The sequence below is a fragment of the Osmerus eperlanus genome, chromosome 15 (genome assembly GCF_963692335.1).
Source record: "Osmerus eperlanus chromosome 15, fOsmEpe2.1, whole genome shotgun sequence".
NCBI classification, from domain to species: domain Eukaryota; kingdom Metazoa; phylum Chordata; class Actinopteri; order Osmeriformes; family Osmeridae; genus Osmerus; species Osmerus eperlanus.
In genome coordinates this window covers 6,711,495-6,738,620 of record NC_085032.1, presented here as the reverse complement: position 1 = coordinate 6,738,620, position 27,126 = coordinate 6,711,495, and the positions used below count along the sequence as shown (strand labels likewise).

Sequence of the window (27,126 nt, the reverse complement as noted above, 5' to 3'; positions counted from 1 at the left end):
AGAGAGAAAGAAATGAGAGAGAGAGAGAAGCAGGGGCAGTTCTTAAGGGGGGGGCAGGGGTCCAGTGCCCCTGTGATTGGATCCCCTTGTGGTCCCCCTAAATGTAGACTCTGAATAATTAATAACAGTAATAATATTAACAGGAAGAAAGCTATATGACAACACTAATGGGTAATGTAACTGGCCTCTCAAACAATACAACCCAAGCCCCAGCTTGGCCCCACCAGTTGGAATCTCTCTGAGTGAGAGAGAGAGACAAAGAGGGAGGCCCCATTCAGATTGGATATGAGTTCACTGAAGGACACAGCTAAACTCCTGTGTTAACAAGAGAAACGTTGTAACAGCAGCTACCAGCGATGGACCACAGCCTGTTGTGGGACTTCACCAGGAGACAGGGCGATATGAAATAACGCTTGTCAGTTAGCTCATGAGAATGTCAAAATCAGCTGTTCATCTCCTCTATAGAATGGAATCCCAGTCAAAAAAATTGTTAGGGCTAAACCATAAATTGCATGGGTCTGGTTTGAATCCCTGTGATTTCACACAGTCCTCCGTTTAAACCTGCGGGCCTGTTTGATCCAACTGCAGACTACTCATGAGGTCAATCGTCTCATTATATGAACTGACAAAAGTCACATTTTCATTTACTGGAAGTAGATCCTCTTGACAACACATTAACCCTCGTGCTGCCTTCGGGTCACATGACCCAAAGGTTCATAACGAACCATCATTGTGTTTACCCAATTTTACCCAATACAAAAACAAATAAAAATACTTTTCTTTTAACCTTCGCAATGTGGGGGGTCTGAGACAGCCCAACGGTTAAAAGAAAATGCTTCACTTTGTTTTTGTATGCGGTAAAGTTGTCGCAATACGACGGTGGGTCACAATGACTGATGGGTCAGAACGACCCGAGGAGAACACAAGGGTTAAAGGAATATTTTCGCTAACGCTTTAAACAGGAAAATGAGCCACACTTTGCCCTTTTATCTTCTGACACCACCAACAATGGAAGACATATGTGTTTTTACAATTTGTATAATTGATAATCTTCCAGGCCATATTCATGCCCTATTTATAACCTGTTTTTCCTTTATGTGGCTCATGGAATAACCGTCAACCCTGCCAGCAACTACAATAATAGACTTTAAAGCATGACTGGACATCATACAGCAATCTCTGCAAAACTAGATTATATTAATAGTTCCATTACGCATTATGACACAAAATCCGCAGAGATCCATTAATCTAAACCCCACATTGACCGCATTTCTGTGACTCACTTCGAATCTCCCAAGTATGGAGAAAAGTTGGAATTCACCCTTAATTCAGAGCAATCCCTCGTTTTCTCATTCGAAGCTGGTGTGGAGCTCAATCTTCCCTTGCGTGGGCTTTGGAACGGGTAGACAGAGAAAAGAGCAACCGTGCAGTTTCCCCAATACACTCCCCGAGTATTATCACGCTTTCCTGCAGTCCCTTTGGGACGTGACGGGTAAAGTAATTAGCGCAGTGCGCCCAGTGCAGCGCTTAGCTGCCTGGGAAAGTGAGGAACAGAGGATTCAATAAGCATGACCATGTTCTATATTAAGACAATAGAAAGAGGCCAGTGATGACATTCTAATGTGAAATTCCTGTAGCTAATTGGACCACAATAGTTTTTCATCCACGGATGACCATGTGTATGATGTTTTCCGGTCTGAAATGGAAGCAGTAATTAATGCAGGATGAATGGAGACTTAACGCTGGTTAGGGTGTTAGCTGTCTGAGTAATGGCTCCTTTGAAACTATTATTTGTATTATACTGTACAGTTAATTCCCTTGGGCTTTGCTGGGTTTAGTTTGGGAACAAGTTATTTTGTTAATCAAAAGAAAACAGAATTCAATACTCCCCAGCATCTTGCAAGTGCCGAAATGTGTGAATCACTGTGTTATTCTGTCGGACTTCTCAATCCATCAACAGGAGTGCAAGTCTTTCAATATATAGTGCCTATAATTAGCCTATGCTTGCATAAAATAAATGCAAATAAACAACCACTGAGAAATGCTACTTTCTTATAGTTCAGTGTACAGAAGGCCTAGTCCTATATACTTTGTATATAGGACTAGGACTTTGCTTACACACATTTTGTTTGGTTTATTTAATTCATGGGACCGTTCACATTTAGCATTAGTCAGTGCTAGTCATGCAGTGGACCACGTGGTCACATATTTAACCACCTGTCAGGGACTTTCTGAGCGTCGTTCAATGAAAAGTGTTAGTCTTAGTTTCAGCCTCTTCAGTCAGTACTTTCAGGGCATTCAAAGCCTCAGGCAACCCAAAGTTCTGACTGGGCTTTGATTAGCATATTTTTCTATTGAAGTAAGTTTCGCTTGGCATGATGTCCCAGTTGAGGTTGCCAGCGGTGCCAAACACATTGGTATTCCATGGTCGCTTTAGACTAGAAAAGACGCAGTTTTCCACTGTCAGGCGACCACATGAATGGATCCAACCATGTTGCCATGGCATCACACAATATGATTAGGCTGTCATTTGATTGTAAACTTTAGGAAAATCTTCTTGTGTGTTTTCCCATAACTTCTAAATAAAAGCAATGTTCTTCTATGCTGAAGGATGTGAAGGGCAGTGCATGCCTTCTCTGTTAGAAATTATCTTACTTTCCCGTGATGACATTTGCAGTATACCTATTGTCTGGCTAGTCGTGTAAGGGATTTAAAGTCCAGCATTAGGCCTACATCATGCAGTTTTACGGTACATGTGGATATGAGACTGACTTGCCAATAGCAACATGTCAGCCATTCCTGCACAGGCCAAAGATTATAGGCTATCGGTTTCCAATGAATGACAAAATGAGTCGTAAATGTAGCCTAATTTGAAATGGGCAAGACAGTAAATGCGAGGCAACTGCAACCCAGCACAAAATGTTTCAAGGATGTAGCCTATTTTAATGAGGTTTGGCTGCATTTTCACTAAATTAAAATTGGGCATCGCTGACACTGGTCTAACAGGTGTAACAATACGAAAATAACATGTTTAGCCTATCTTTAGGGCATTTCGATGGCGGAGTTGCGGTTGATATGAGTTTAGCGTAAATAGTATGAGCACACAAGCCTGTACTGAAAAGCCCATCCCACTAAGCGACACAGAGCGCAACCGACGTGCCTTATTTGGCAAATCGATGCGTCATTTTCATTCCAGACACAAAAGCCTATTCCACAGATTTATAAAGCTGTCCGCGGCAGAACGGAATTCATTTACACTAACAAGTTTGAATTACTGACCAAAACCAACCTACAGGACTGGACCGTGTCTGGATTTAATTTGCCCTGCTAAACAAGACGATAGAGCCTTCTGTTGAATGCTCACTTGCAGTGTTACTTCAGAAAGATACCTTTTGGAAACTAAAGCTGCTTGCGTTCACCTGGATAAAGCCTCACCCAAATCCACTTTCAACAGTACTTACGCCAACGTTTTACATTCCTCAAAGCAAAATGTTGAAAACTGGAAAAATGGTTTGCCTTATGACATTGTTTATGACCGTCCTCTTAACAGACATAGCTTCAGGTATGTAACACTCGTGATTTGTCTAAAGTGGCCCCTCGGTCGGATTAACTCTATTGTTATTTAATTGCGTTATGCAGCCTTGCTTGCTAGAGCTTAATACATAACATTGAGCATTGAAGTTTTCTTTTGTTTTGTATCGTTGTAGGAGAGTATCCAAAGGCACAAAACGTCAGTTGGTCGTCTTTCAACTTCAAAACGCTGCTTATGTGGAGTCCTAAACCAGTTAACTATTCCTACACAGTTGAATATTCAGTGTAAGTATATATTTTCTCATAGTCTTACTTTCCCAATGAAGACAATGTTTCGCAATACAACAAGTGATTGTTAATTATTTAACAGTGCGTGTATACCTTAGCCTACACATGATTACACAATGCATGTTCACTACTGTCTGAATGCTTCATTGACCTTGAGAATGCATTTGCTTCTATGTAGGTTACTCTTGACACTGATACGATTTCAATATTGATCCCTTAAAAGCTTTTACTGTAATTGATGCACCTTTGTCTGGTTTATAGATCAATGGGATATTAAGTCCTAAAACAGGTGTAATAAATGTCTAGGAACAAGATAAGAGTTCAGGATATGGTCAAGTTAGAGGTGACAGTTACTTATTTAGGCTTTAAAACCACACCCAATGAACGAGCCTCATTGTTCAGAAATCCAATAGTCCAACAGTAAGAAACCTTTCAGAGTGTTAAAATGAGGATCTCTCTTGTGTCTCAGCCTCGGTCAGGACAGACAGACGAACCCCCACTGCATCAGAACCACAGAGACCGAGTGTGACCTGACCACTTCTTTGACCGACATGAATGCCACCTACTCAGCCGACGTCCTCTCAGAACCTCCTCTCGGTGGGACCTCTGACATCATCGAGTTCCCGCACACGCGCTCCGAACGCTTCTGTCCCTACAAAGACAGTAGGTATCCCGGCAACGACCGAACGACTCACTCGACCAGATGCCTTTCATCCAGAGCCCACTGACTGTTTGAGATGCCTGTGTCCCCAAGTGTGACAGGTGGCAAGCAAGCATGACAAACTCCTGCCGTTTCCTCCACATCCAGCTCAAATAGGCAGACCGGAGGTGACGGTGGAGGTCAGCGAAGACAAGAGGAAGATCACGCTGCACGTCAAAGACCCTCTCACGGCGTTGTTCAGGGACAGCAGAGCTCTGAGCATCAGGGACGTGTTTGCTGACGACCTCCAGTACAGAGTCACCTACAGGAAGGCTCAGAGCACTGGCAAGGTAGGACCAGTAGGGGGAGTCAAAGGAAGGGGACCTGTGAATGTTGAGAATATTTAGGTCACGTCGTATTTAGGATTGATTTATTAAGAATTGAACATTTAAAAACCACGCAGGGCTTTGTTCTTGTCTTTTGTAGACGTCAAGAAAACGTTTGAGAGGAGTAGGACCTAGATTTCCAAGGCACCTGTACACTTGTTGTAATTGTTCCGAATAAACAAACACATTCGAGACACAAAGTTGAGCTCTCCGATAGAATGTCCACATTAAAGCATGTGGGAACATCCCAATCTTCCCTGTTTTGGATCTCATCGCGGCCTTCAAATACAAACACGGAATACAGCAAGTAGATCAACCACTGTAACCCCCCCCCCCCTCCCCCCGCCCTGGTTCCCCGTCCAGAAAGTGACGACGTCGGAGAGCAGTGTGATTGTGATCGAGTTGAGGAACGAGGACCGAGGCCAGAGCAACTGCTTCAACGTGCAGGCCTTCATCCCCTCCCGCTCCCCAGACCAGCAGCTGGGGGAGCCCAGCCACACCGTCTGCTCCCCGGACGAAGGACAGACCTTCTTCGAGGGTAAGGAGGATGAAATCATGTGGGACAATCATGCAGGACAGTGGGCCCTGAGGACCAGGGATTAAGACCTCTGACTTAGCAGATGCTTTCACCCAAAGCGACGTGAAGGATTTGAACCTGGGATCTCTCAACCTGCACGCAAATGTTCTATTGCTGGGCTATGACTTAGCCAACACTTCTGAGGATTTGATTTGTAGGGGTTTTGTTGATAGGGGTGCTGTGTCACTGATCACAACATCATTATTGGTAGAGATTTATCCCATCTACAGTGTGTTGTAATACAACACGAGCTGAATCGGCACACCCAATCAATTACGCCACACAAGTATTGCAAAAAATGTGAACTATGTTTCATTTCTGTGGTGCTCTCCCAGTGTTGTAGCCATCTCTAAGATTCTGTCCATTTCTAGTTGTTCGCTAAATCTAGTTTCTGTTCTGGACACTGCCTTGTAAGCAAGTTGTGCAGTTTAGCACTTTGTGGGTCAAGAACAACATTCTCAATAGAATTTGTTTTTGTTCTTGATAGAACGGCAAACAATATTGGATGTTCTCACTTATCCCTGTCATTCTTAATTTACAGAGTATGGGATTGGCGTGATCGCATTTGGCCTCCTCATCATTGTGGCAGTCATATCTGCGGTCATTGCATTCACCGTGGTGTGTTGCAGAAGGAGCAGGAGGAGAGCCAATCAAAGGGAGAAAGAGGGAGTGCCTCTCCGCGCTGTGTAGGAGTGTATATCTAATACACCCTTTGGAACAGAAGGAGTAGGAGTGTGTGGGTCAGATGGCTGAGCGGTGAGGGAGTCGGGCTAGTAATCTGAAGGTTGGCAGTTCGATTCCCAGCCGTGCCAAATTACGTTGTGTCTTTGGGCAAGGCACTTCGCCCTACTTGCTTCGGGGGGAATGTCCCTGAACTTACTGTAAGTCGCTCTGGATAAGAGCGTCTGCTAAATGTGTACCTAACACACCCTTTGGGACAGAAAAAATACACCTGGATAAGATCTGCCTTTCAAAGGAGGTCTTGGTTCACATTCCTTTGTCAAACACTGGAATCATTTTGTTTCTGTGAAACCACTAAATATATATTTTAATAGTTTTTTAAAATTATTAACACTTAAATGCTGAAAAATATTTTTAGGTGACTGGTACTGTACATTTACTGCTGTAGTGACATCTACCTTTTTTACAAACACTCCCTATGGTTCTTATTTAATATATTTGCATTTTGTACTTTCTAACTTAAAGATAATTGGGAAATATTACATGGTTTTGGGAGATTGTTGAATCGTATTGTGGGAAATCTAATAGAATGATATATTTTATTTTTGTATTTAAAAAGTTTTTATTGGACTGTGCTGCCACTAATGTATTTCTACTTTTTGTTCAAAAAGGTTTCAATGATCAGTATGTTTCCATCAAAATAAACCTTTAAAATCATTGACAAATTAATTTATTGATTTATTTTATAGAAATTTAGAAAAATTAAGGCAAAGTCATACGTTGCTTTGTATTTCTAAAATAAAAGGTTAAAAAATTCTAGGCAGAAAGTGGTACTACGCTGGAACCCTGGAACATAGAGTGGGTTTTCTTGTAAGGGTTTGAGGGATGACCTAGTGGTCACTGTTCTTTTCACGGCAGCGCTCAGCTGAAGTGCATCTTTCTATCAGCACCCTTTTCCTTCTTCTCACCACCTGTTCCCTGTTGTGCGCTGATTACACACCTTATAAATATCCTGTTTTCCCTCCTTCTTTGCTGAAGAGTTTTGTGGTGTTGACGTGTTCCATATCGTGCGACATGTTTTCTGTTCCAGCCACCGTGGGACGCATTCCTACACTTCCCTGGATTTTATGGGATGCCTTACCGATCCCGGACCTTGCCTGAACTGACACCGTTTTACGGATCACCCTTTGAAATTACCTGCTACGGCTTATTTACCGTTTTGTTTTCCGCGCCTTCTGCTTGTGTGATATTCAGTTGTTCGTTAATAAACTTTCCATTCCGCAATACTCATTTGGGTTATTTTGTATTTGACCACCCTTACATACGTAAAAAATACGTTTCATCACTTCGAACATTTTCAATTCATACTTGAAATGTACAATCAAGTGGTTTCACACTTTAAAACATAAAACACTATAATTGACGTGTTTATAATTAAAAAAATTATAATCACTATAACATTCACATACAGTACGTACAGGTCTGTACAAAAGTCTTAGGCACCTAATAATTTTACATAAATATGATCTTACATATTCATGTTTTGTCTTCTGAATCACTACCCTAAAGTATAAAGTGCAACGTTGAGAACCTTTTTGTTTCGTCTTTTCTATTTCATTATTTCCCAAAGTATTTTTGTTTTACTTTAAGTATTTAATTTGTATTTGTGCCTAAGACTTTTGTACAGTACTATAGGCTATATGCCAGACTGTAAACACAGCTGACTCTCCACTCAGGCCTCTTAATTGTTCACAGTTTGCGCTTATCCATTTTTGTTTGATACACACATTTCCCGTCTGTCTGAATGTAGCTGACCGTCATCTCCGTCTCTGTGACTTCAAAGAAAGCGAATCCTCCGGACGTTTGATTGACAGCGCTGGAGAACCGTTGCCAGGACAACGGGATGCTCCGTTGGTGGGAGGAGTCGTGGTCGTCGAAGTTCCCGCTCCCGCTGACCACGTAGGAACTCCCATCATCCTCTCTGATAAACTGATGCAACAATCTGAATCAACTTTACCGGTCAGGTATGTGTAAATACGTAAGGAATCTGACTCAGGTTTTTACACTGCTTTCAACGTACTCACAAAGAAGTAGGCATAAAACTCAAAACTAGGTTGAGCAAATAAAGGTAAAAACGACAAGTAAAATCAGGTTATCGAAAGCATAACGTCAACAGAGATGAATTCAGATGAACCGTACAAGCTGTGGGCTCGTCTTCCCTTGTCAAGATGGAGAAGATGACGAGACAACATTAGGACGTCGTCCTCCTGCTCACCTGGTTGTCGTGGTCGTGTCCGCACAGGTAGACTGTCACAGCGTACTTCTTCAGCAGCGGTCTCAGACGGTCCACAAGGCATGTTGTGGGGCCGTGGTGACCGATGGACCAGACAGGATAGTGCCCTGCCACGACCACAAACTCTGACCTGTGGGAGGGGGGCGGAGCTAGGAGGATTTTGTTTTGCATTTGTCATGCTGTATTGGACAGTTTGAAGTGAAGTGTGACAGGAAAGGCAGGGAAAGAGAGACAGACAGGGGAAGGCATGCAGCAAAAGGTCCAGGCTAGATTCGAACCCAGGCCTAGATTCGATGACAACATGTCTTATTTGATGTTATACGGAACTAATTTTAACCATGAACCTAGAGGATGCTAGGGCGAATCGTCGCTATCAACCCAAAGTCCTGTTCGCAGGCAACCTAGACCAACCTAGATAAACGCAGTCAAAAATCTGGGTTTTCACATTGACCAGTGTGAGGGAGTGAGCCAACATAATCACATAGCAGGAATGTGTGTTTGTAGCAGTTCGGAGGACAGCTCCTCAGTAGCGCTGACTTCAGACTGGAGGAGTGAGAGAGGGGAGAGAGGCTTTCTGAGAACAAGCCCTACTGTTATTACATTCCTGCTCTGAGACCTGAACAACAGCACGTCACTTACTCCTTATGGGATCTTCAATCATCCGTATTTACACACACACTAATTGGGTTGTTTTTTCAACTCTTCGCTTTGCCAAAAGGGATGCTTTGTGCAACACGACTGTTGGCAGTGGCTTGCATTGCATGATAGGGGAAACTCAACTCACCCCATTTCTGCAGATAACATTTGTGACGGAACACAAACGACATCCACGCGGCTCTAACGCGTGGGAAGTCACGTCTACGTTTGATCCCCGATGCTAAACATCGGCGAGTCATCTTAGAAACACAACCAAGAGTCCTGTATCGTACTTGCTGTTTGCCAGGCGAGAGTTGATCCAGCTAAGCTGCAGGTCGGCAGCGCGGGGGTCCTGGCAGCCCCCGGGTTGGAGGCGGTCGTAGGTGTTCCCGCACAGCACCACCGTGTCTATCATCAGGACCGTCACCGACACGTTCGTGTGTGGAACCTGGAAGTTCAGCTCGTAGTACAGCTCTGGGTAATTCCTACAGAGTTCCACACAATCATCACCGCGAGCGTTAGTGGGAATATGATGCTGTGTCAAATCAATCGATAAAATATGAATATTCTTCTAGTATATACGTATCGCTTATACTACACATTTACATATTTAAAAACAACAATTTCCAATTTCACTGGAAGTATTCCAAGCAGGGAGCCCACCATCTCTCTGATTGGTTGGAATAGGCGATTTGGGCGTACACGTTTCCACGGTGATCGTGGTTCCCCGCCACGAGGTACCAGGGGATGCCTCGCAGGGAGGGCAGGGAGAACACGTTCTCAAAGGTGTGCTGCAGGCCAGACAAACACACGACATCTAAAGGAACACGACAGAGATGGATGCAGGTGGCTGCTGCTGACTCGTGAAGCAGGCGTCATGTTTAAACCTGCTACGAGAGGCCACAAGAGGGCACCTGCTTCACTGTTCAGACAGGAAGCCCGCACAATGTTTCTCTGAGGTAAGAAGCAGTCGTTGAGCCGCAGTACTGTGTTCCCTATTCTCTATTCAGTTCCCCTTAAATGCCCAATCGAAACCCACTCAGTGGAATGACAGATACCGTGTTATTGCTCTGAGCGGCAAGAAACAAGGAAGTGACAGTTTAAAACAACTGTGCCAAACACATCTTCTACCAACCGTGTCATAAAACCAGACACCTCAACCCTCTTTCCTCCCAGATGAGACTGTGCATGAATCATAACGTGACATATTGTGTGCTGTGTTAATCCCGTATGCAGACGGTGTGTTCAGACTGTGAACTGGCCTTGAAGCGATGGTCATCCACGTTTTTCACCCCGTCGAAGTAGAAGTGGTCTCCCAGGCTGAGGATCAGGTCGAGGCCTGTGGTCTGGGCCACCGCCCCCAGACTGGCGGCGATGGCGCTCTCGTGAGGGGTGTGGTAGGGGGGCAGGGGGATGCCACCCCAGTCCCCCAGGCCCGCGAAGCGCAGGGCCGCTGGGGAGAGGTGGAACACAACCAGGCTTAAACACAAACACGAAACAGCCATGCTTAACCACAAACCCACTGCACAGACATGATTCTCTCCCCCTCCCGTCCACCCTCTCTCTCTCTCTCTCTCTCTGGTGGCACCTGGGCTGGGCTGACTGCATATCGGATGACGGTACACGATATTCTGAATTCAAGTCGCCATTGTGAAAGCATTCACGAGGCAATCGGGGCGATACCCTGAGGAATTGCAATAGACTGTACCTTGCTCGGAGGAGTGACTCAGCGGCCATATGCAGGTAAGCAAAAGCAGCAGGTCCTTTCCAGCCATGGTGGAACACCTGTCCTGGCGCTGACGAGGAACCAAGCAAGCCCAGAACAATCCCTGAACAGTCAGCGTTGACACAGACAGACAAGATCTCGAGCGAGCCCTGACATTCGCTTACTCTTTTGTCAAAGCTGAAATAGAGCAAATGGCAAAGTGTTGTTGTGGTTTCAGTATAACTTCCTGCTTAGGGTTAGGCATCAGCTGACACAGTCAAACGTTAACATTCCATCGAGTCAACGGTCATGCACCTTGCCTCTTTACGACTGGCTGAGAGTTGCTGACATCATCCTCCCAAAACTGACTAGCAGCACACAGAAACCAAGAATCCGGAGAGTTTATTACAGTTTAATGAGTACTATATTGATACTAAAACCCACAAAATGAGTTCTAATGTGGTGAGGTACGAAATCTTTTAACTTCATCTAACCCTGCTGTGTGTCTCTTATGTCATGTCACACGTTAACAAACTGTAGAGAATAAACCGGCACAGTCAATAGGCACTAAAATGTTGTTTCCTCTGGGTTAAGGAAACTCAAGCACTGCGTTTCCTCAAAGCCCAAGACAGTAGACAGGTTCATTGTTTCTTAACCCTCGTGCTGCCTTCGGGTCACATGACCCAAAGGTTCATAACGAACCATCGTTGTGTTTACCCAATTTTACCCAATACAAAAACAAATACAAATAATTTTCTTTTAACCATTCCAATGTGGGGGGTCTGAGACAGCCCGACAGTTAAAAGAAAATGCTTCACTTTGTTTTTGTATGAGGTAAATTTGTCACAATACGACGGTGGGTCACAATGACTGATGGGTCAGAATGACCCGAAGATAACACAAGGGTTAAGACAACCCTCGACCTCTCCCCCGGTAAGGTATGGAGCCTGACACTTGAATAACTTCCCCCTGCTGCCTCACCTGGGCCTGGGGGTGGGGGACAGCCTGTCACTGCTAGAGAATAGGAACACCGGAGCTGACAGCAGTTTGTGTCACAACCCTTTCAAGGTGAGGGAGTTTCTACGGGTGGGTTAGATAAGACTTCCTGAACAGTTGACAGTGAAATGATGTTCTGTACTCTGGGAGAAATGACTCGTGCTTACATTTATAACAATCAGTAGATCAGCTATTTTCTTTTATCTGATCCTGTATTGTCTTATTATTCATTCATATCCTACGGTAACCTAGTATGTTCTGATGTCACGGGTCTGTAACGTAGTATCTGCATGATTGAATAACGCCTGTCGGCCATTTGTTATCTTTGCATTTCCCTTTCTGCTATAAAATTGTTCCTCTGACCTTCGTGCCTCAGAGAGACTTTGCTAGTACAGCTGTGTATCTGAACTAGTCATTTCCACGTTGAAGTCACTTCAGTCTCCCTCTCCAATCAGCCGGTTGTCTAGTACGTATAATCCCAGGACCTAACCTGTGACTCACATTCAGTTCAGTTGGAGACAGAGCTCTTCTTCCAGTCTTCTGAGTGTGACCTCTCACCCAGCTATCCAGGACAGCCAGGACACGTCATCCTCTGTTTTCCTTGTGCCACACTCTCTCCACTTTCAACCTCTCACACACACTCGCAGGGTGCACTTTAACCCTCGTGCTGCCTTCGGGTCACATGACCCAAAGGTTCATAACGAACCATCATTGTGTTTACCCAATTTTACCCAATACAAAAACAAATAAAAATACTTTTCTTTTAACCTTCGCAATGTGGGGGGTCTGAGACAGCCCGACGGTTCAAAGAAAATGCTTCACTTTGTTTTTGTATGCGGTAAAGTTGTCGCAATACGACGGTGGGTCACAATGACTGATGGGTCAGAACGACCCGAGGAGAACACAAGGGTTAAGGACACAAGCAGCTCTGCAGTAAACACCGACTCAGACTTCCCCCCCAAATTAATCAAAACAAACCACGGACAAACATTTTTTTAATGAAAATGCATTTGTCATACAGTTTAATGCAGGTCAATGCACTTCTTGTGCCTATTACCCTGTCTACATTGGTTTCAGAAAATAAAACCAACCCGGAGGCATGATTTTACAGTTGCAAAATGTGATTTTACATCCGACTTGTAAGTACTATTATTATCATCGTCATTGAGAACAAACAGGAAACCGTCAGGTAGCTAGGCAACACGGGACAATGGCAAAAGTGGAGAATGAAGGCTTCTAGGATATCGTGTTCTGTGCACCATCGTAAACCAAGACAGTCCTTGTTGGTGCTTTAATACAATCTCCCGAACACTTTATTGTTCATGATTCATAAAGTGCTTCAATCACTTTAACCCCACCCTGAAGCGAATCCTCTCCTGCTCAACAAATCAAATTTATTTGTATAGCCCTCAACCTCCCTCACACACCGTCACCACTGGGCAGCTACAAACGGAAGGGCCTGAGCTGGACTAGAGCTCCTCCCCTCCCGCTGACATCACCACAGCCAGGAGAGTCATTCCAACCACACGAGTGACGCTTCAGGTAAGAGAAGACAGAAGTCTTTCAGCGTGGAGTCTTCCGCCATCAGCACTCCCAACCACAGGCTAGATTACAGTAAAGGCAACCAGGAGCTCCACTTGCATACTGCTCATAAAAAAGGCAGATGCATATACTGACGCTCAGGGAGACAATTAGAGGACCACTGGCTTTAGCTCTCTGGGTTAATCCATTGGAATATAGTGACTGAAATAATTTCAAAACATAATTTTGCTTGCAGGCATATAATGCAAACTTCAGCTCATCTGGATTTTCCCATTAAATCTCAAAGTTTTGGCCCAATGTCAACAGTGAATTGGACCATAAATTACAAGTTATTTACAATCACCGTGGACAAATAATGAATTAGACTAACAAATACAGCTTTGTCAAAACAAAAAAAACGGATATCACATTGATTAAAAACAATATTGTCTAGCTTTAGTTTACAACTTGTCTCTAGTGCATAATTAGTGTGTGTGTGTGAGAGTTACTGTCTGACATTCGTCTAGGAACCAAACTCCACCGTTTCCTCGGTGATGGGTTTAAATTCGTAGTTCCCTCTTCCGTCCATGTGGAGGTAGTACTAGAGACAGGGTGAGAAACACGCCGTGAGTGACACACCCTGTTAGCATAGTGACACGTCCCCTGCCCTAGCAACCCCCCCTGCTGCCATAGCAACACACCCCTACCCACTACCCTAGCAACATATCTACTACCACAACACACCCCCTTATCCACAAAATCTATCCACTACCATAGCAACCCCCCTTGCTCCAGTCAGAGCCCCGGAGGCTGCAGTTCTTACCTCATGATGCTTCCACAAGGACTTCCTGTGTGACACGGTGAACAGACTGATGCCCACCTGCAAGAGAGGAGCCCAGTCAGCAGAGCCAGGGGAACACACACTCATGAAAATAAATACACACAAAATATTAGGAGACATGGTGGTAGTATGCTATGGAGAGAGTTAGTACGCTACTGAGACAGACTTAGTATGCTACTGAGACAGAGTTAGTATGCGTGTTAGGTTTGTACCGTTCTACAATGGCTGTAGATGTAGTCCTCCACATCCACGCTGACAGCACTGGTACACTCATCCAGGATGGCAAACTGGGGCTTGTGGTAGAACAGCCTGGCCATCTGGAGAGAGAGAAAGCAGGGGCTCAGTCAAGCAGTAACCAAGACCCTGTGGCGTGTTTACTCGTTAAGCAGCACCAGTTTAAAACCGATCCTGTAACCGTAACAGCTGGCTGGCCCTCTCTGTAGATAGATGAACAGGATCTCATGTAGAAACAGTGCCGTGCTTAGTGATGTGAAAAGCAACGAGATAACGGTTCTCAGGAGAGAGAAACGAAATGGTTCTCTGCAAACAGGTGTGGTGGTTGTTCCTGGTCTCACCGCCATCCTCTGCTTCTCTCCTCCGCTCAGGACGTCCATCCAGTCCTGGACCGTGTCCCAGGACGCCTCCCTGTCCAGGATGTGGCCCAGCTGCACGTTGTCCAGGTACTCTTTCAGCACCTGCACACACAGGAGTACAGACAGACACACCAACACAGTAAGTGACTGCTTCAAGAGGGCTGTGTGGAGGCAAGGCAGAGGTCTGTGCGGCTGTCAGGCGTACCAGGTCAGAGATGCCCTTTCTCTTCTGGTCGTCATAGGTGTCTGGGTAGATCACCTGGTCCCTCAGGGTCCCCAGGGTCATGTACGGCCTCTACAATCACATAGGCCCGGTTACACATCCAAACACTTACTAACATAACACTTACTGTGACACGGACACCAGTCTGAATATCATCCAGGTGAACTTGATCATGTATTTAAGTTTTAGGTTCAGGGGGGAGTGGGGGTGGTTACCTGGGGAACGTAGAACAACTTTCCTCTCTCGGGTTTGGTCAGCTGACCCCCGAATAGCGGCCACAACTGAAACGTGGTGCAAAGTCTGAGGTCAAAACATGCTAGAACTGCGTGATCTTGAAAGATATGTTCTAAAATGGGATCTAGAAAAACACATATTTGGTACTGTACAAAAAAGTTTGGAGAAAAATCATTTAGCTTTTTCATTTTGTTATTTCTTAAAGCATTTTTTGTGATTTCTGAAGACTTCTGCACAGTGCTGTGTGTATATATATATATATATATATATATATATATATATTATTTTTTTTTTGTGTGTGTAACAATTCCAAACTCCAAGGTTACAGTAATCAGGTCTGACCTCTCCCAGCACTCTGAAGAGAGAGCTCTTTCCACAGCCGTTGGGCCCACACACCAGCACGTTGGTGCCCGACCTCACCTGCAGAGAGACAGGCACATCCCCGTTACCTTCTCCAGGTGTGGACTTTGAACTCAAACAACACAACCAGATCAACAGCCACCCAGAATCTGCTGGCTCCACTCCAAAATGTCCAGTTTGTCAGACATAAGAAGTTCAGGAGAGTACGTGAGGTCAAACTAGCTGAACTAAGGTACTTGTCTCAAACCTTAACGAGGATACATACCTCAAAGTTGAATGAGTATATCTACCTCACACTTGAACTGGTATACCTACCTCAAAGTTGAGGTCTTTGATAAGTACGTCTCCATTGGGCGTGGCTAAAGGAGTGTGCTCAAACCTGCAACCCAAAACCCAGTAAAAAACTGCTCTTGATGACCATGTATTACATAATACCAAATGTTCAGTGTTTCAGTGGAGGGAAACATAGTTAGACATTTCCTTGAATAGTTAATATTTGAATTCCAACTCACTTGATGATGTTGTCCATGTTGACGATCTGTCCACCTCCAGGGATCAAGGTGACCTTTTCTTCAGCCTCCAGTTCTCCTAGGAACATGAACAACACAGGTTAAATTCTGACACGACCCCAGTCACTACCTCAACATAAGTTAACCTCTGACCCTCTGGACCTTGTCTGGACATGACCCCAGAGTCTGTTTGTTTACCGTTGTTGGGCTGGTTGACCATGGTGCGCTCGTACGTCCCAGAATTCAATTCTTTAAGGACCTTCATCAGCTCTGTGATACGAGAGGTGAACCTGCAAGAGACGTGATGTACTAGATTTACAAATCCAAACTAGATATCAAACTCAAGTACTAGATATATACAACTGATATACTAGATTTACACCATTCATATTTCCATGTGCATTATTTGCACTTCGCTTTGGATAAAAGATTCTGCTGAATGAATGTAAATGTGATCATTGGAGCAGAGGTGGTACCCTGAGAGGCGGGACATCTCGCGGCCGGCCAATACAATCCTCCCAAGAGCCTGTGACATCCTGAGCAGCATCCTGCCGCTCTGGTAGTAGTCCTACAGAGCACACACACACAGGTTATCTCTGGTAGTAGTAGTCCTACAGAGCACAAACACACAGGTTATCTCTGGTAGTAGTAGTCCTACAGAGCACAAACACACAGGTTATCTCTGGTAGTAGTCCTACAGAGCACAAACACACAGGTTATCTCTGGTAGTAGTAGTCCTACAGAGCACAAACACACAGGTTATCTCTGGTAGTAGTAGTCCTACAGAGCACACACACACAGGTTATCTCTGGTAGTAGTAGTCCTACAGAGCACACACACACAGGTTATCTCTGGTAGTAGTCCTACAGAGCAGACACACAGGTTATCTCTGGTAGTAGTCCTACAGAGCACAAACACACAGGTTATCTCTGGTAGTAGTAGTCCTACAGAGCACAAACACACAGGTTATCTCTGGTAGTAGTAGTCCTACAGAGCACAAACACACAGGTTATCTCTGGTAGTAGTAGTCCTACAGAGCACAAACACACAGGTTATCTCTGGTAGTAGTAGTCCTACAGAGCACACACACACAGGTTATCTCTGGTAGTAGTAGTCCTACAGAGCACAAACACACAGGTTATCTCTGGTAGTAGTCCTACAGAGCACAAACACACAGGTTATCTCTGGTAGTAGTAGTCCTACAGAGCAGACACACAGGTTATCTCTGGTAGTAGTCCTACAGAGCACACATACACAGGTTATCTCTGGTAGTAGTCCTACAGAGCACACACACACAGGTTATCTCTGGTAGTAGTCCTACAGAGCACACACACAGGTTATCTCTAGTAGTAGTAGTCCTACAGAGCAGACACACAGGTTATCTCTGGTAGTAGTCCTACAGAGCACACACACACACACACACACACAGGTTATCTCTGGTGGTCTCACCTCCAGGAGCTCCGAGTGTGTGCTGGTCAGGTGACGGGTGTCGGACGGGTTGAGGAAGGGCCGGCTCACCACCAGGTAGCCCACCACTGTGGCCAGGTCTGGGGGTGAGGGGGCAAAGGTCAGCACACTGACTCAGCAATGGGGGGGGGGGGCATTTTTAAATTACAATTCAGATCTTGAAGGCATATACCCTTCACAAACACACTCCCATAATGACACATGCAGTCTGTTAACTTTATGACGCCATACACTCCTACACACACACACACACACACACGCTTACACTTGGCGATCAAGCTGTCCACAAAGCCCATGGAGAAACGGAAGAAGATGAAGTTGTGCAGGTGGTCGACCTGGGGAGGAGAACAGGTGAGCTTCCAGACATCGCTCCCCGCACGTTCAGCCCCTCCTCTGTACCTTGCTGTGGACTGTTCGTGACCACATTTGAAAATGTACAAACCAGTTTGTTGAATGTCGCGTGAATGGTCTGTTTCTCCCTCAAGTTGCCATTGTAGAAGGCTATCTCTTCACTGGAACGAAACAAAGATGTTTATTTGACACAACCCAACTATGTTTTGCTTTGTGCTATTCCCCCCCCCCCCTCCCCCCCCGTGGCAGTCACGGTGTAGAAAGGGTTACCTGTTGGTGATGAGGCGGGAGTTGACGTATCGGTACTCCCCCTCAAAGCGCTGCTCGGTGACGGTCATCTTCCCAATGGGCCTCCTCAGTCTGGTCAGGAACAGGCCTGAGACCAGCAGGTAGGCCATCATGCTGGCTGGGCCCTGAGGGGTCAGAGCATGTTATTGCCAAACACGCAGGTGTATGTCCAGTGTTTCCCATTCATTGTCTTAACCGGGGCGTCCCGCCATAGGCTAATTTGTCCTGCCATTGTTTCATAAAGTTTCAAAATGAAAGTATTGCTACATTTCCCATTACGTAAGATAGCTCAATGTTGGGTTTGTAACTGTTGCTTCAGCAAAGCATCTCTCACTCCCAGTCACTCAACCCCATCTCCCCTGGCATTACGCTCGCACGTTCGTTCAGTCACTCTCACAAAGCTACTGGAATGTTCCTGGGGTCACACTGTGTGGTATGGGATGTTACACTGACCTGCGCACCGATGGCACTGGTTAGCTTGAAGATGTACAGGCCGATATCCAGGAGGGGCTGAAGGAGAAGGAGGAAGAAATGGATACTGTGTGATGAGGATCGTGTGTGATCGATGGTGGAAAAACAGCTCTTAACAAATGATGGAGTTGGCTGCATTTCATTCATTTTAGCAGATGCTTTCATCCAAAGCGACATACAAATGGTGCGTATAGTACCAGCAGAAGATGAAGAACCAGCGGTTCTGATGGTAATTCAGGGCTACCTTGGAGAGGTTGGAGTACAGGTCCACCACACTGTTGCAGAACTTCTCCACATCTTGTGTGAGAAGCTGGTCAGCGTTGGCTATGCGGTTATCCAAGTTGCCCATCTTGTAATACGTGTAGCCCCTAAAGCAGTAACAGCCAAATACTCCATTAAAGACTTGAAATACAGCGAATCCTGTAAAAAGTGATATTGTGTCAAATACCCTCATGGTACTTTAAAGACAGCGGTTCTCCAGGCGGTTGTGTGGAGGCGGGGCTTACTTTAGGTACTCGTCATACAGGTGCTTGGTGAGCTTCTCTCGAAACCTGAGCTTCAGCTTGTTCAGACCCAGCTTCAGGAAGTTGTTCACCAGGGCAATCTGTCACACAAACAAGCACCTCATGGCTCCAAATCCCAATATATGTCTCCTGAATACCGTTTTCCAAACGTCTTGTGATCAAATCTGGATGTGCGCCGTGCAACTGAATTTCATTTGCGCATTTGTTGCCAAGGTTGCCATGCAGAGCAACCAGTGATTTGGAGCATGCAGCAATGAAACTATTCAGCAGACAAATGTATCCACAAGCCTTTTACATCAAATGCATATGCTACATTTTCCATGTTTAGTGTAGCCTTTATCTAAGACTATTTAGTAATCATGCAGTTATTTTGTTAGAAAAATGATGTGTTGAACCGTTATAAATGTATTAGTATCAATATTATGGTGTAAATATCAGGCCCCCTCTGATAATATATATATATATAAGAAATGACAGCCAGTGAACATGGCCTCAGTAGCACATCCTATCAAACGACCACAAGACTTCCAACTGTCTGAAGAGAAGTAACTCTGAATCAGCAACTCATAAACGACTGATGAGATTTGACAAAATAGATAAAAACACACTTACAAGTGGCATGAATTTGATAAAGCTGAACAAGCAGGTCTTGAAATCTTTAGTGGAGCGGCCGATAATTGCACTGCAAACCACAACATACACAGGTATGAGCCGGGTGTCTGGGTCAGACAGATGGGCAGGAGATCAGTGGATCCTTGTAACCTGGAGTTAATGTGGGGGAGGGGAACCTGGATCCGAGAGATACCTGATGCCGAGTGCTCTCTTCATATAGGACATAGCAGCAGAGGAGCTCTGATGGGTTTATTATTATTATTATCATTATTATTATTATTATGATGTGTAATGACTGGCTTGTTTACTATAGACTGGAGCTACAGGAAGGCCCCTGACGCTCACAGTCCCGCCATTTTGGTCAGTGTGCAGTTTGTAACACATTATTATAATTTTTATGTGTTATGACTAGCTTGTTCACTATAGACTGGAGCTATAGGAGGCCCACCGGCGCTTACAGCCCCACTGTGTTGGTCAGTGTGCAGTTTGTAAGCGTTATGGATTTAGACATGTGACAACACAGTTATGGATAGGTATGGATTAAACTTATATGAAAACCAGGTGACGGACAGTTACCCCAGGTATGGCAGCAATGTAGAAATAAAAGTGCTTCTTGAATAAATTGATATCTCTGCCTATGATACCACTGTGGAAAATTGAAACAAAATATCAATACTGGAGTGGGTTTAGGTATATACATTGAAAATGGTATGCTCTAAAGCAGTGGTTCTCAACCCTGGTCCTCAAGTACATTTACATTTACATTTAGTCATTTAGCAGACGCTCTTATCCAGAGCGACTTACAGTAAGTACAGGGACATTCCCCCCTGAGGCAAGTAGGGTGAAGTGCCTTGCCCAAGGACACAACGTCAATTGACACGGCCGGGAATCGAACTGGCAACCTTCAGATTACTAGCCCGACTCCCTCACCGCTCAGACATCTGACTCCCCAGTACCCCCTGTCCTGCATGTTTTAGATGTTTCCCTGCTCCAACACACCTGATTCAAATGAATGAGTCGTTATCTAGTTATGCAGAAGCCTGCTAACGACCATTCATTTGAATCAGGTGTGTTGGAACAGGGAAACATCTAAAACATGCAGGACATCGGGTACTTGAGGAACAGGGTACTTGAGGAACAGGGTTGAGAACCACTGCTCTAAAGATTCTAATGGCGTCATCTTTCTAACACTCAAGCCACGGTGTGGCAACATTTCAGCATTAGGGACAAGGTCAAGGATGGAAAAGTCTGCCTTTAAGATATTCATCAGAACCAATTCTCCTAAAAACGTTCCACTCACAAGGCATCAAAAAATAAAATGGATACAGGGTCATTTCACTGTCACCACTGTAATCAGGTCACACAGTCAAAACACAAGCAGCATTCCGACCTTTCGATCATGGTGCCATTCTGGATCATCCACACGTCGCAGTAGGTTCTGGTGACCAGCATGGCGGCGATGAGCAACAGGTACCCGGTCTATGAAGAGGACAACCAGGATAACAGAGTTATCACAGCAGGCTAGTTCTTACGGCTTTAATGGAAATAATACCCAAGACAGCAACACAAAACACATCAGTTCCAAAGCGTTAAAGTGCATTTCAACAGCAAATACATTCGAATGTATTTGTGAATGATTGTATTCGTCTATTCAGGTCCAAGCACTGAGATGTATTAGGCAGGACTTATGAAGACATTCTTTAGGGTGTAAAGTGAAGCAACATAGGCTGCATGGACTCTAGACCACAGGCCCTGTATCGTTTTATCAGTGAAGCTAATTACTTCAAGGTTCAAATTCATCCTGACGCAACACAGGAGTTGAGCCAAGTCTCGACCAGGGCATGTCAAGGACCTCCACGTGGATGCTCAGTGGTTCAGACTTCATTTGGAAAATGCAACCTTGTTGTTGTCAATTTAATAAAATCATATGGAAATATATACGTTTATTCATATTCTGTGTTAAGGGAAACAATATTGTTTGTTTAATGCGACCAACCTCTTTGCAGAAAAACCGTGGCACCATAATCCGCAAAATACGAAAGATTCTGAGGATGAAGTCTTTATCCACCGCGGCGCGGTCTTTCTTGCTGTCTTTCTACAAAACCAAATACATTCTCTGAGATGCAGTTTTGTGACAGCTGAAGACAGTGGTTGTGTATTTGAAACTTGATTTGACCACTTACTTCATTGTTTAACAATACTTCGGAGCTTCCCTTTTTACTGTAAACAAACAAATAACTTGGATATTAGTGTCAGCTATACAGTTACATGCAATGAGGAATAGCCTATCATCTTTGCATTCATGAACAAATAACAGCCAATAATACCGTTCTTGCAACAATGTACGTAGGCTAACTAATCTAGCATTTGCACGATTAAACCCTGTAACCCGTTTATAAAGACTTTCATTGTTAGAAGATAATAGAATAAGCGTCACACCAATAATTCACGTACAGTACATGCCAAAACGAACCAACATCCACACACACTATTCCGAACTACCTTATTAAAGTAGAGTAGAAAACTTACAAAATCACCCCGTTCTATCTTGCAAAAGACCTAGTTGGCTGTCGCCCAAGGCATTTTTCTAACAAGGGTGTCAGACACTTGGCTGGGGCCGGTTAACCTGCGACATCACAGCCAACAGCTAAACGAATCAACATTTTGATCAGCATCTTACCCTTTTAACTTGGCCGCTCGTCTTCTTTGCTTCAATATGTATAAAACTAGAAGGACACCGCCAGCTATGGAGGAGTTTTTAGCTGTCAGGTATTTACTGACGGCCGCCATGTTTCCCAGCTACAACCTGACTGGACAACGAACAACGAGCATGCTGGGAAGCGGAGAGTGATTGGCAGCAGCGCCTCAGTGTAGAAATCACGCAACCTGAACGATAAGAGCAGTCGAACTGACCTTGGAATTTGGAAAGTTTGAAATGGCAGTTTACTTGAGTCAAATAAAGTACAATGAGACGAGGCCCAATCCAAGCTGACTAACATCCATAACACCTACACTTAGTTTAATTAGCCATTAGGACATCCACGTGTAGGAGCAACCTAGGCCTACCGTTTTGTAAGTAAAATCATAGGCTACATCAATGTGCATGGATCGGGGCTTGGCATTCAACCAAATACATATCCTAAATTGCCTATGGCAATGAGTCACACTCGAGCATGTTCATACATTTTACCGCTAGATGGATTCATGTGCTATGGCTCTTCTGCCTCGATGTAGCTTTTAAAATACTGATATTTTCTTTTTACTCTCAGTAGGTGGCAGTGACAGACAGACGCTGCGTTCCCAACAGATTTTAGTGCGTGGTTGATACAGTGTAGGCATAGGCCTATGCTTTAAAGTGTTCTATAGCCTAAAGATGGTGTAGTAAAGCGGTCAAAATTGCGGTGCTCGGAGCGTGTCACCAGACACGGACACAGTAGAAGAAAAATGTTTGCTGTAGCCTATCCTTGCACCTTCCAGGGAATTTGAAGTTTACGCCTACAATTTGCAAATAACTGGATTTAAGAGATCAACACAAGTACTACAAGACCAACAACAAACTGTCCCTAAAACAAAACACTTGAAATGCAACATAGGACCAAAACACGGGACACCTGTTGTTAGGGGGAGGGGGTCTAAATCTCCTCCACATTTGCCTTAAAAAGAGCCAATCACAAGTTACCTTTTTAATCACGTGAGTTGAGGGGGAGATCGACGAGCAGACAGTGCTGAACAGCGGTCCCAAAGTTCCAGCGCCTCAAAGTTTTTTGGGGGAATGGAGCATTATTGATGTTGCGGATTTAATACTGTCGCAGTTCACTTCACGACACAGTTACAACGGGATTTTCTTAAACTGCAATGTTTCAGGACTCTACGGCAGGTGAGTATGTGTGTGAGTGCTGCGATACGGTATCTGAACGGTTTGCGGACTTTTTGCGGTTAAGGATGAGTAGGCTACGCTCTCAATATAATAATAGTGAAATGTAGTCACGCCGAAAGCAATTCAATATATAAATAAAGTCTGAATATAATCTAATTTTAGCTTTGTTACGCAAGGCTTGTCTCAGTTATGTTTTTTGTGTGTGTAAATAGCATGTACAGGTAGATGGTAATGAACTGATGGAATAATTATTTGTAATGTAGGACTTTCTGTTTGTGTCGTCTTTACGCAAGTAAATAAATAATGTTCGGTTGCGAAAGTTGTTGCGTGAGACCCAGATAGAGCTACAATGGAGGGATGTAATTTCTAGGTGATGGAGCCCATACGTTGACTGGTCTGTCCGTTCTCTAATAGACTAAAAGGTGCATCCCTAACCACGTATTATGCCTAAAGTTAACGTTACTAAAAGAAGCAAAGCAGTTTTATTCTGAAGTCAGTCTACTACTCTCATCCAACATAGCCAAACTCGTTGGACTGAGTAAAAATAATAAACTGAATGAACAGGGGATGGTTACTATCGTTGTTGACTCCCAAAGTCAGGTACTTTGTAATAAATGTATTCATTCAGCAGACGCTTCTATCCAAAGTGACATCAAGGTATGGGGTGATGGGGGGGGGGGGGGGGGGATGTTTAACCTACATCCTGTGGATGAGCTATGGGGCCATCTCACCTTGGGCCATGCATATCCCCATGCACATCCCACCTTGAGCCATGACTGTTTTCCTAAACCACATTTCTGGTTCCACAGGATCACTTTTCATTGTTCTGGACCCGACTGGCCTTTGAGAAGCGAACCCCAAAACAGGAGATTGACCAAACGTCCTAGGCCATGCTGTCTGCCATGCTACGGCAGAGCAGTGGCGGTGGCGGCGGCGGCGGTAACGGAAACAAACTCTCCCTGGGCCTCTCCCGACTATCTAATGGACACTTCTTCCCCATGTCCGCTGGCACGGGCACGGCAGGCACCAGCACGGGTTCCTGGGCCGTGGATCGAGGCGCCAAGAGCAGCTCTCAAAGCTCCGTGAGCTCTGGGTCGGACAGCGTGGACTCTCCCACCGCAGACACCGACTACATCATGCAGCTGGTCAACGACGTGCGAAAGTTTGCCGACGTCCTTCTTCACCTGAAGGAAGCGTTCCACTCCAAAGGTGAGTTTGGAGGAGTTTTCGCTGGTTGTCTTTTGGGGGGTCTAGCGGCACCTCCAGTTGCATCATGGAAAAGTTATTGTAATGGAATGGGGAGTTAGCGTGGCTGTCTGTCAAATGTTGTGTACACAGTTAGCCTGTCCTTGTAGTGTACACAGTCAAAGCTACCTATTTAGTCTTGCTCTGTCTGGCCTTGGCTGCACGGTCACTCACCCACCACCATATCTTTCTTTCTCTCTCTCTCTTTCTCTCTCTTTCTCTCTCTCGCTCTCTATCTCGCTATTTCTATCTGTCTTCATCTAGGTATCTCTTTCTGTATTTATATACAGCATAACGTATATCTCTCACCAAATATCTATCTTTCTTTGTCTGTCTATCCTTTTCCCTGCCTCTCTCTTTTTTCTGTGGAAATGATGTCGTATACACAAAAAATACTTTGAGTTCCACACATACAGAGCAGTTACATCATGTTGCATTTCCAAGATGGGTAAAGCCACTGCAGCCTAATAATACTGTTGTTTTCACGCTGCGAAGTAATAACACTGTCAAAGCTTAGTGTTTGTGTTTGTTACTATGTGCTTTGTGTGACATTCCTGTCAATGAATGCTCATTGGGATCCAGAATGGGAATATGTCTGTCCTTGGTTCTGTTTCAGAAGGATAGGGCATGATATTTGGTAGGGTAATAAAGGAATGTATCTCGTCAAACAACTCTATACAAAACTATTTTCATTGAGGATTCTTCAAAACATTTCTTAATTACAAAAGAGTTGATAATGAAGGTCATCTTCAGGTAGAACTATTTCCATCCAAGCCTCTAACAGAATAATTCCTCTCCTTGGGTAATCAATAGACTACCCTACTTCCCCTTTCAAAATCTCTAAGTGGAGCGTTCCTAAACCGTTTTAAAACCCTTTTGAAATGAAAGAGTAAATGCGGACTAAGGCTGGGGTGATTGCTCTTGCGTGTGTGATTACTGCATTCCTATGCTGGTGCTGTTGGGTCGAGCCCTTTGGACTGAGCCCAGGTTGGTTAATCCCTTCTCTGGGTAAGACCCTTCTGGGAAGGGGGGTCTCCAGCCATGGTGGTACCCTTCTCTCCTGTTGGGAAAACTCTGAAACGACGTCCAGACCTGGAAGGAATCTGTGCCTTTGTCTGGAGGGGTCAGTGAGGGTGCTTGACCTGCCCGGCTGGTCCAGCAGTTTAGAGAGGTTGGAATGGGCTGTCACTGGCCCGGAGATCAAAGCAATAAATCTGTCAGGTTTGGCAAACTGCACTCAGTTTACTGTGTACAGGACATTTTTGTTGTTGTGGTTTACTAAAAATAGTTTCCATTGAGAACAATCACCACCTTGTCAAGAGGCTTGCTTTGTCTGTCATGTCCTCCTCATGCCACACTAATTAGGATTCATGACACAAACACAGGCACTCGGCTATGTGACAGGTTTGCATTGCTGTCATAGTACAAATGTGATTCATACCATCAGACGAGCTCCCCAGCGTCTCGCACACTCACGTCCGTGAGTGGCACCGTGCTACGGTGCTCGTATTTCAACAACATGAAACTACATGAAACAGCCCTGCACATCAGCGCTTACTGAATCAGCCGTGTAGTCTTTGAAATTCATCAACTGCACATTGGATGTTGGGATTCACCCAGTTCCGGAACTTTTGTGAGTAAATTAATCATGATCTTGTTGCTGCTGGAGATGAGCATATGCATCAGGATGTAAATGGTGTTACTGACTGGAGGCACAGTATTCCAGTAATCTTAACCGCATTCAGGATAAATACAGGAAAGGGCAGCTTTGGGAAACTCGCCTAATTGCCCCACGGGAAACTGAATCCGTAACAGGACCGAGAGGAAGGCTCGGGAATTGTTTGCCTCAAAGAAAGATTAACCCGGACGATGATTGACAACTCTAGAGAATGTTTGACAGAAAACTAATAATTTCATTTGTTGATGTTCACGATGCATTGCACATCATGCGAAATGCAAACCATCTTGTTAGCACATTTTTGGTTTATGCCTAATGTATTTGTGTTTGTTGTTTGAAGAAGGATAAAGTAAGTTAAACTGAATTGAACATGCTTATGACATTCTCATCTCTCACATGATTCAAAGAGTACTTGGTTATCTACGATATCTGACGTTATGGATATTGAGGAAATGAATTTCCTGATAGCGGTTGTATATGAGTTTTATGGGTCAACAAACATCTTCAAAGTGTAATTGGTGGCGGTTTGTGGGGTGGGGCCTTACCAGAGCATAACAACAGACTGTTGTGAATCACTGGCTTAAAGTGTGATTGGATGT

The 27,126-nt window shown here is 44.6% G+C and overlaps 4 protein-coding genes across 10 annotated transcripts in view; 2 read left to right on the top strand and 2 right to left on the bottom strand.

Annotated features, from left to right (window-relative positions):
* The first annotated feature begins 3,188 nt into the window (after positions 1–3,188).
* f3a (coagulation factor IIIa) lies at positions 3,189–7,393 on the top strand. Of its 3 annotated transcripts, XR_009932265.1 has the most exons (7): positions 3,190–3,562; positions 3,708–3,816; positions 4,289–4,482; positions 4,628–4,809; positions 5,209–5,383; positions 5,964–6,171; positions 6,352–6,820. XR_009932265.1 is itself a non-coding variant. In XM_062479320.1 (6 exons), exons 1-6 carry the CDS (start codon positions 3,490–3,492, stop codon positions 7,262–7,264), a joined length of 804 nt encoding a protein of 267 aa, XP_062335304.1. In that variant the 5' UTR covers positions 3,189–3,489; the 3' UTR covers positions 7,265–7,393. The 3 variants fall into 3 exon arrangements, 2 of the variants coding, with proteins under 2 accessions (XP_062335304.1, XP_062335303.1); XM_062479320.1 differs by lacking the exons at positions 5,964–6,171; positions 6,352–6,820 and adding an exon at positions 7,194–7,393 and having other exon boundaries at positions 3,189–3,562; XM_062479319.1 differs by having other exon boundaries at positions 5,964–6,820.
* On the bottom strand, positions 7,390–11,032 carry acp5b (acid phosphatase 5b, tartrate resistant). 2 transcript variants are annotated; one of them, XM_062479317.1, is made up of 6 exons: positions 10,741–11,004; positions 10,295–10,485; positions 9,696–9,823; positions 9,326–9,517; positions 8,379–8,526; positions 7,390–8,092 (listed from the first exon to the last, which is right to left on the bottom strand). In XM_062479317.1, the coding sequence occupies exons 1-6, from the start codon at positions 10,805–10,807 to the stop codon at positions 7,853–7,855; spliced, it is 966 nt and encodes a 321-aa protein (XP_062335301.1). In that variant the 5' UTR covers positions 10,808–11,004; the 3' UTR covers positions 7,390–7,852. The 2 variants fall into 2 exon arrangements, with proteins under 2 accessions (XP_062335301.1, XP_062335302.1); XM_062479318.1 differs by having other exon boundaries at positions 7,926–8,105; positions 10,741–11,032.
* A 1,679-nt stretch (positions 11,033–12,711) lies between these two features.
* abcd3a (ATP-binding cassette, sub-family D (ALD), member 3a) lies at positions 12,712–22,602 on the bottom strand. 2 transcript variants are annotated; one of them, XM_062479593.1, is made up of 23 exons: positions 22,408–22,602; positions 21,911–21,947; positions 21,724–21,822; positions 21,118–21,206; positions 20,304–20,373; positions 19,098–19,195; positions 18,836–18,959; positions 18,574–18,630; positions 18,103–18,245; positions 17,924–17,993; positions 17,747–17,816; positions 17,464–17,561; positions 16,491–16,582; positions 16,213–16,304; positions 16,018–16,093; positions 15,821–15,884; positions 15,488–15,565; positions 15,127–15,192; positions 14,894–14,983; positions 14,671–14,790; positions 14,308–14,412; positions 14,078–14,134; positions 12,712–13,855 (listed from the first exon to the last, which is right to left on the bottom strand). In XM_062479593.1, exons 1-23 carry the CDS (start codon positions 22,515–22,517, stop codon positions 13,778–13,780), a joined length of 1,983 nt encoding a protein of 660 aa, XP_062335577.1. In that variant the 5' UTR covers positions 22,518–22,602; the 3' UTR covers positions 12,712–13,777. The 2 variants fall into 2 exon arrangements, with proteins under 2 accessions (XP_062335577.1, XP_062335576.1); XM_062479592.1 differs by lacking the exon at positions 20,304–20,373 and adding an exon at positions 19,728–19,797 and having other exon boundaries at positions 22,408–22,600.
* Positions 22,603–23,439: 837 nt separating this feature from the next.
* The window catches only part of arhgap29a (Rho GTPase activating protein 29a), a 33,949-nt gene continuing 30,262 nt past the window's right edge, over positions 23,440–27,126 (top strand). For 2 of the 3 annotated variants that reach the window (XM_062479130.1, XM_062479129.1), the window contains exons 1-2: positions 23,440–23,604; positions 24,414–24,813. In XM_062479130.1, coding sequence (XP_062335114.1) covers positions 24,495–24,813 — 319 coding nt within the window. In that variant the 5' untranslated portion in view covers positions 23,440–23,604; positions 24,414–24,494. The remainder of the gene's footprint in view (positions 23,605–24,413; positions 24,814–27,126) is intronic. The other variant, XM_062479132.1, reaches the window with a different exon arrangement.

Excerpts from the sequence above, each read along its gene's own strand:
- abcd3a (XM_062479593.1), bottom strand. The coding sequence starts at position 22,517 with ATGGCGGCCGTCAGTAAATACCTGACAGCTAAAAACTCCTCCATAGCT. Across the intron at positions 21,823-21,910 it reads AAGTATTGTTAAACAATGAA|AAAGACAGCAAGAAAGACCG; the intron begins GTAAGTGGTCAA and ends TTGGTTTTGTAG. Across the intron at positions 17,994-18,102 it reads TCCCGCCTCATCACCAACAG|TGAAGAGATAGCCTTCTACA; the intron begins GTAACCCTTTCT and ends GTTTCGTTCCAG.
- acp5b (XM_062479317.1), bottom strand. The coding sequence starts at position 10,807 with ATGGCTGGAAAGGACCTGCTGCTTTTGCTTACCTGCATATGGCCGCTG. Across the intron at positions 9,518-9,695 it reads TCCAACCAATCAGAGAGATG|GAATTACCCAGAGCTGTACT; the intron begins GTGGGCTCCCTG and ends GGAACTCTGTAG. Across the intron at positions 8,093-8,378 it reads GACACGACCACGACAACCAG|TTTATCAGAGAGGATGATGG; the intron begins GTGAGCAGGAGG and ends TTGTTGCATCAG.
- f3a (XM_062479319.1), top strand. The coding sequence starts at position 3,490 with ATGTTGAAAACTGGAAAAATGGTTTGCCTTATGACATTGTTTATGACC. Across the intron at positions 3,563-3,707 it reads CTTAACAGACATAGCTTCAG|GAGAGTATCCAAAGGCACAA; the intron begins GTATGTAACACT and ends GTATCGTTGTAG. Across the intron at positions 4,810-5,208 it reads AGGCTCAGAGCACTGGCAAG|AAAGTGACGACGTCGGAGAG; the intron begins GTAGGACCAGTA and ends TTCCCCGTCCAG.